We start from the raw sequence: 8,530 nt of genomic DNA on the forward strand, positions 1-8,530 counted from the left end.
TTTAATGAGTAACATTTTTACAGTTAGAATGTGATTCCACTCACCCTAACTAGTTGTTTCCAAAGCTTTGATTTTCCACCTCATTTACAGATGCATCATTCATTTTTTCCCTTTTCGAAGATTATAAAGATGGGTTTTTATTTTTTTTTAGAATTTTGGTTAAAATCATTTAATTTAAGAGTTTCCATAGAAGAGATAAGAAGGGGAGGTAAGATACAAAGAAAACGGGTTATTTATCAACAAGGAGATGAATGTTACAAGAAAGAATGGACAATTTTTTTTTATTAATTTAACATGTGGGTTGTATAAATTGACTACCCAGGAACCAAAAAAACAACTACACTACATACATGTCCAATAACAAATGATGCCTTTTTAGGCGAATGTAAAATGGCCATAGATGACATATATTCTAAGAGTGCCTTTTCTCAAATGTTTTTTAAACCTCGTTAATATTTTTATCTAGAAAACACATATGGTAAAAAAAATCAATCTAAGCATTAATTTTATCATAAAAAATGCTAGACCCTTTCCTTGACAAGAGTTGTGGTGAGGTGTTTGCTATCCCACACAAGAACCAATGTTTCTCGATGTATCGACACTGTGGAAGCTTGAACATGTTGTTGATCAAAAATGCATCTATGAGTATGAGATTTACATCTTGCTATTTTTACATGACTTAAGAAGTGCCGATTGTCAACCTACATTATATAAATATAACCACCGATCCATCAAATGAAACTTCAAATATGCTCATAGGCCAGGACACTGACTGTGACTGATGTCAATAGGACAAAAATTGTTGGGACTGTGAATGATATCAGCAAGTTTACCCTTGAAAGAACATACTTGCACACTATTTTGTTGATGTAACTGTGTAACTATATTATGAAATCATTTCTCCATTATATATTTTTACCTTTTAAAAAAAAAAATCAATCCTGTTTATGTAGTTGATAAAGAGCAAAATATACAAAACAATAATGTAACTTCAACCGTTTAGTCAAGGGTTTATGCCATGATTTGTCAACCAACTCATTTGCATGTTCTCATTTTATCACTTAGCTGTTATAATGTTAGGGAGTTTATTTGGATTAAATATTTTTCAATGGTGAATTGTTAATAAAGTTTGTTTAATATCACTAGTACTACAATCAATAGTTAAGTGGCTAAATGGTGAAAGTACATGTGTTTTTTTAGTAATTTTCCCAATAATTTATATCCAAATAGTCAAATGGGTAAAATTCAAAAACTTGACTGAAAATGAGACAGGTCAAACAAGTTGATGGTCAACTCAGAAATTTCTGTCCTATGAAGTTTGCAATGATTAAATTGGCACATAATTACTACTAGTGAAATGACTAGAATACCCTTGAAAGAAAATAATGTTGTGGAGGGTAACTTACCTCAGGAATGTCAAAGTCTTTGTCTCTGTCCTTTGCATCACATACATCAAGGGAGATTTTCCGGAGCATTGGCAACTGTTTTATTAATTTTCATCATAACATTGATTACAAGGGTAAAATGTGTGTATTATTGTATAGAAAAAAAAAAAAAAAAAGTGTGATTATTTACCTTGGTTACAGCTTCATGAATAAAACCTTTCTGAATCCCAGACCCCTGCAATCAAATGTTAAACTTGAGAGTTGAATACATGTGACTATTATCTTCTACAAGTGGCTTACATTGTGGCGCAACAAGATATCTTCAAGGGCAAAACAGTCAAAAAGGGACACAACACCGTTTTTGGTCACTTCTCCACATTCCTGAAAAAGATATTAACAAGAATCAGTGACAAGTCATATTTAGGTAGACTGCTTTGTATATAAATCGAGTCTTTAACCTCATGGATATATTCACAAAAAGTTAAATGAGCTTAAAGAATTTAAATTTTTTAAACACTTTTTTTACGATATAATACAGAGGAAATATTAGTTGCAAACCTCCAGATGGATAGAGATCAAGCCTGGCCAGCCACTTGAAATAATCTTTTGTGATTCTACATACACAAAAAAACAAAAACAGGTTTGAAGAAGATGTAGTTTAAAGACAATTATACCCTTTTCATGAAACAAGCATGTGAAGACACTACAAACCCGAATTCAGAAGTGGGCATCCAAGCAATGAAAGCTCAATCAAGTTCGCACAATTGTGAGTCAGGTTGACCAAGTCAACATTGTTCATCCATGGTGCTACCCTTTCAAGTCTCATCTTTCTCAAATTTGGCATCCTCACTTTAAAACTCAATGAAGATATCTCACCAAGACAATGACACAGTGAAAATGATTTCAGATGTTTCAGTGATTCCAGCATATTTATTATGATATCATCTGAAATCACCTGCCATGTGTAAAAGACGTAAATGCCCTCCTCATTCTAACCATTGAATATAACAATGATTATATATACCTGAAAATAGAGAACCACAGACTCCAGTAAAGGAGAAATTCCAGGAAGCCATTTCAGTCCTTCTTGACCTAAGGATCCACCCAATCCCACTTCTAGTTTTTTAAGAGATAAAAGTGAAGGCTTCAAATCTTGAAGAGAAAAATATGAAAATCCCCACCCAACACTAATTTCCTCTAATTTGCAAACTTCAAAGAAAAGGCTTTTGGTTTCCTTATGCAACAAGTTGTTGCATCCTCTTGTTTTTAAACATTTTAAACCAGGATTTCTGCCAATAACATGAGCCAAAACAGCACTTGAAACCTGAAATTCACAAGTGAGTTATATCTTTAATAACAAGTGATCATCTAAACAAGATTTATCTACAATACAGATACATGATTCAAAGAAGTGTATTTGAAAATGAAAACTAACAAATAAAAAACAAGTAAAAGAATGAAGTTTTTTCTTAACAATGTTTATGTACGTACCTTGGTGTTAGAAACATCAAGCACTTCTAATGAAGAACCAAGGAAATTAAAAAGGACATCATCAACCACTTCAGTATCCCTCAAGCAAAGATTCTTCAGCATGTATGCTTGAGACATAAGCTTCGAAAAACAACTCAGGTTGATGCCTGTTTAAGACACAAAGATCACATTTGTCTCAAAACCTAATTGTAGTTAACAAAAAGTGTTAAGTGGGTCCACCTTTGCATCCACCAATGTGAAGCATTTGAAGATTACAACCATGGGGAATATTCCTTCCACTGTGTTTTACAGAAGGATGATGATCATAAGAAGCATTTGAAGAGCAAAGAGCCAAAACGGATTGTTGTCCAAAAGAAGTGTCACATGCTACAATGGAGTTTAGCTTCAAACATTTGGATATAAGAGAAGATATGCCAACATCACTCACTGAAGTACAACCTCTAAGGCTTATGTAAGTTATTGAAACACAGATATTAGATATAGCTCGGAGGTCAAAATCTGGGAAAAAAAGTTGAGAGGATAAGTAAGCAAATTGACGAAAAAGACCCTAAAACAAATGGAACAAATTGAATTGTGGATTGTGAAAACATTGGATAGTGGTGTACACATAAGGTCTGCTTTTTTTTTTCTAGAAAGAATAAACTATCTGAATGAGACTAAAATCTAAATGACCACTTTGTCCTTGCATATTAAAAAAATATATACAATAATTATCAATTTTAACGATATTCATAATTTTAACATGAGAAGAGTTGGGAGGAAAAAAGAAGGGTAAATAGGTAAAGCGTGGTGTCTTAACCCATTAAGCCATGTATTTTTGGCTTAACCCATTAAGTCATTATGTGAAGATTAAGTGAAAAAGAAAAAACACCTTAAGCATATATACATGAATTTCTTTTTGACTTTATATAGAAAGAACGACTTAATGATAGAGAAAGTCTAAAAAATGAGGCTTTTTCCCCTTCTTTATTTTTCCATTCATTTCCACAAGTTTGTCATCATTTTCTCAAATACCTTTTTAAATCATTTCTCCAAACAACACTTTAGAAAGAAAATAGTCAAAATACAAAATTTCAGAAAGGAACAAAACAAATGTGAAACTTGCTACTATTTAATGACTTTGTTTCTAAGACTGTGTTTGGCACGCCACAGCTAGCTTATTTTTCGAGCTTTTTTATATTGTCGTGTTTGGTAAGCTAAAAAGTAGCTTATAAGCTAGCTTTTTGAAAAGCTACTTAGACTAGCTTTTTAGGAGCTTTTTTAAAATTTTCCAAATGCACCGCTTAATTAATTGTAGAAACGCATACTCTTACATGTCCTTTTATGTAATTTTATATATTTCAGCTAGTTTTACCAAACATTATTTTTTATCAGCTAGTTTTTCAGCTATCAGCTAGCTTTGTATTTAACAGCTAGCTTTTCAGCTATCGGCTAGCTTTTCAGCTAACAGCTAGCTTTTCAGCTAGTACGCCAAACATAGCCTAAGTGTATAGACAGTGTAATACCTTCAACGTCATTTCTGCCCTCCAGTATAAGCTTTGTAATATTGGAGTGATTACTATGCCAATGTATGGAAAATGATCCAGGGGTATTAGTGGGAAGAAATGAGGATAAAATTGAGACTTGGGTTGAAATTACTGGACTCACATCCACAGTTAAGTCAATATCACAAAGTAAAGGACATTTCTTCACTAGCTGCATTACATCTAAAGTCTTGAAGCTTAAATGATTAGCAGCCTTAAGCTTTCTCAATGATGGAAATGAGTAGCTGATGATGTCAATGGCAACTTTAAGAGGTAGCATGGGACAATTGGAGATATCAATCTCATGAACAGCTTCAAAGGTCAAGTTTGACCATTTTGTCCATGGAAAAGCATTTATACTTTCATGATTGATGAGTGATTTTTCAAATTTTATCCTCAATTGGGGTTCCAAGTTTAGGGAAAGTGGAAGCACTGACAAAAGAAGAATTGCAGGATTCATTTGTGTACAACACGAAATATCCACTCGCTGCAAAAAAGATATAGATTTGTATCAAATAAGTTGCAAATCATTTTATCTAAATGAGTTATATAATATATACACACCTGAGTCAACTCAGTCAAACGAATTCTAAGATTAAGCAACTCATTGTCTTGTAGAGCATTCATACGAGGTGTAAAAGGTTGTTTCAGAAGGGTAATAACTCCACTGTAGCTTTCATTGCAACACATGGATAAGGACTCATAAGTCTTTTTCCCTAAAAAACCAATCAGATTTCATCTATTTTATAAACATAGAGATGAATGTTCACTAAATCATTGTATTTTTTAGATAACCTGAGAGATTTTGAACATACCAGAAGCAAACCACAGAGGCAAGAGACTAATACGGATCTGTAAATACACAAAAGGTGAGTGCATCAAAAGATATACATATAATAAATGGCTAAATGCAAGAAATAGCAATGTGTTTTTATTTATTTGTGTATTAAGGCGTTGTACTTTGAAAAAACCACCCAATTATAGCATTTTACTTTCAACTTTTTTTCCTATTAGTGCATTATACTTTGAGTATGTTGCTATTTCTTGAATAAAATACTTTAAGATACAGTTTACAACAATTCATTAACATCAAGTTCCAGTAAATAAACGGTGATGCAAGTGGAAAAATTGGTGATATGTTTCTAAAAAAAATGTAAACAATAAGATGTTATTCTATACCTGTTTCAAAAGGTTGATATAGCAATCTTCAGTATATTGTTCTTTGTTAGCAGAAATCCAAATGAGAAGTGCATCACAAAGCTGCATTTCACTGAAGATATCAAGAACATTATTAATTAATATGTTCCTTTTACACTATGAAACAATAAAGGGGCATTCGGCTCTTAGAATGTTTTTCAAGGAATTGAAATGTTATAATACATATAAACCAACCTATCTACAGTCAAATTGGGATGCTTTGTGCTAGAAAGCAACAAATCATATGGAACATCAACAAAAGAACTACATGACATGGCCCAAATCTGCAAAAACAAATATTTTGCATTAATAAATTAATAAATATCAGTAGTTCAACATGATGCTATGAACTGATTAAGAATATGAAATCAAAACAAGAACAGAAAATCAAAGCTTCAGTGAATTGATAAGAAATAATCAAAATAACAAACTATATTAAGCAAAATACTTAAATTACCCTCCACTAATAAGATGCTTTTTGTTTACAGAATTTCCAATACTACCCTTATCTAAGATACATGACTAAAGCAGATGTGGAGGATTGGATAAGTGAATGTACGTACAAAGTTCTTTGCAAGATAAGTTGTACATAGTTCAGGAAGATAGTTGTTCACTGCAATGCATAAAAAGACTTCAGCTTATCAGGCATAAGAACAACAAGATCTTGTGAATCAATCATTTCTATCAATATTAAATAGGAGTAAACCAATGTGGGTACCTAATTAAGTCTATAAAACATCAATAAAATCATTTCATGATTCATGCATTACATATGTAAGACAAATACATACTAAACTGAAGGAAAAACCTAAGTCTTATCATGCCCTTAATTAGTAAATCCATGTTAGTCTACACTCCCAAATCCAAAAAGGTAACTTCTTGCTCTTTTGAATTCATAAACTTAAGTTTTGCTTTCCTTGAGCTTATCTACTTTTGCAAAAGGGTTAAATGCAAGAATAGTATTATAGAATCCTACTTTCACTTTTTCGTATTACAGTATTGTACTTTGGAAAATATACCAAATTATAGCAATGTCATCTAATTATGAAGCAATTCTCACAACTTGAGGCTTATTTTATAAACTCACCAAGTTCAGACCCAAATTCCCAGATACTGAGAAGATCATTAAGTTGTAGCAAGGGAACTCCATTTACTGATATTGCCTTAGTCAACCACATCATGCATTTTGAGATAATTGTCTCCATACCAAAATAAAGTGCACCCTGCAAAACAACAAATTATATCTTTTACAAAATACAAACTGTAGGGGAAGACAAAAGAATAGATTGTAGCAGAATAAGGAAACTATGAGGTGAAAAAATCAATTTGATTGTTCGAATTTATACCTCAAATAGAGAAAGGAAACTTTCAGAAGTAACATCCAATGGTGAACCAAACAATGAAGCCAGGAGACTTAAAAATGTTGGCTGGTTCCATTGAACTAGGATTTCAAGGTCTGGATTGCTGATTATAAATAAAAAAAAAAATAAGATAAATGTTATATCATGTGCATTCAAACTTCTGTTGCTATCTTAATATGCAATAATCAGTTGAGTGTTTGGTAAATCAATCAGGATCCTGGTTTTCTGATCATTTAGGGTCAAAAAATCACATCTGGATTATCAGTTAAGGAGTTTGGTTAACAAAATCAATTATTGAGGTAAATGTTAAAGTATATGAAGTATCCATAACTTTTTAAGACACTTATTAATTGATAGCTTTCTTCACATCCAAGTAATCAACATTATCTTGCTACATTCCAAAAGAAGTAGCCAGATTTACTGTTGTAAGAATAATGTACACTAAAAACTAAACATCAGGAAATTTTGGAATTGGATGCTAAGAACCTACATGTCAACCTGAATTTGAAGAAAAGAATGTTTAAGTTTACAAGATGATGTAAGTACTCTTTTTCTCTGAATTGGGAGCATAACACACGTTACTGATTAGTATTCTTCACAACTTTATTAGCAATCGATTTCCAAAATCAACCAATCTATCTACAGGAGAAAAATAAAAAGAAGAAAACAAGCTAAACATAAACTCAAGCTTGTTTAGCAACAAAGCACAAGTACAATTTAGAAATGTTAATTACTTGTTAAGCTTCAGAGTAAAATCAAAGTAAGAGCTAGGCGATGAAAAACAGAATTACCCGAAGTTTCCTCCAAGGAGTCCATGGAAATAGGAAGAATGTTCAATGAGCCTGTAAAATTGCGTACATAGACGGGACAATATAAGTTCATTAGAGTTAAATTTTAAAGAAAAAAATGAAATTTAATCAGATAAACTAAATCGAAACTAAAAATCATCGTTTTGCCTGTTTCTTTGAGCTTTAACTTTGATTGTTCTGTGTTTAAGAACTGACGGAAAGTTCCAATTATAAACATCGACGGTTGATATCATAACAGCATCTTCATCTTGATTATGACTAAAATCATCCTGCTCATTACGATCTATGCATGTGAGAACTACCATCACATCGTCGCTACCGTCTTCTAGAACCAGGGACGCCATGGACTGCTATTGACCTGCGATTTCTAAATGCCTCAGAAACAAGAGATTTCAATCAAATTAAATTTTGAAGTAAATTACAGTTGTAGTCCATGTGGTTATATATTATATGGATTTAGTCCAGTTCTTTTGTATGTTAACATTTATCGTCCCTATAAAATTTTTAATTCTAAATGACATTAAATCATTGACCTGCGTCCTGGCCTACATCAAGTTGCGATGACGGCAATGTATTTGACAAATGATTTGCATATGTAAAACATATACTGATTATTTAGCAAACATGTGGTGAAAAATAACATTTTACAGAGTAGATGAATAGAAAATAGCATTTTACAAAGTAAAGGGTTGGAAGTTGCCGGTGGAAATACAACAAATTTTTATTAAGGAAAATAGATTATCTATATTACCGTGTGTGTATGG

General features: G+C 32.1%; 1 protein-coding gene across 3 annotated transcripts; it reads right to left on the minus strand.

The window, feature by feature from the left end:
* Positions 1-254: 254 nt before the first annotated feature.
* Positions 255-8,129, minus strand: LOC145000611 (ubiquitin-protein ligase). Of its 3 annotated transcripts, XM_078959868.1 has the most exons (19): positions 7,914-8,129; positions 7,749-7,799; positions 6,943-7,060; positions 6,684-6,819; positions 6,160-6,209; positions 5,792-5,880; positions 5,579-5,669; positions 5,215-5,251; positions 4,964-5,115; positions 4,382-4,886; positions 3,096-3,374; positions 2,877-3,022; positions 2,410-2,709; positions 2,097-2,340; positions 1,944-1,999; positions 1,686-1,766; positions 1,576-1,620; positions 1,407-1,481; positions 255-701 (listed from the first exon to the last, which is right to left on the minus strand). In XM_078959868.1, the coding sequence occupies exons 1-19, from the start codon at positions 8,108-8,110 to the stop codon at positions 522-524; spliced, it is 2,832 nt and encodes a 943-aa protein (XP_078815994.1). In that variant the 5' UTR covers positions 8,111-8,129; the 3' UTR covers positions 255-521. The 3 variants fall into 3 exon arrangements, with proteins under 3 accessions (XP_078815994.1, XP_078815995.1, XP_078815996.1); XM_078959869.1 differs by lacking the exon at positions 3,096-3,374; XM_078959870.1 differs by lacking the exons at positions 6,160-6,209; positions 7,749-7,799; positions 7,914-8,129.
* Positions 8,130-8,530: the final 401 nt, after the last annotated feature.

Source organism: Lactuca saligna, chromosome 6 (genome assembly GCF_052625555.1).
Source record: "Lactuca saligna cultivar CGN05327 chromosome 6, ASM5262555v1, whole genome shotgun sequence".
NCBI lineage: Eukaryota > Viridiplantae > Streptophyta > Magnoliopsida > Asterales > Asteraceae > Lactuca > Lactuca saligna.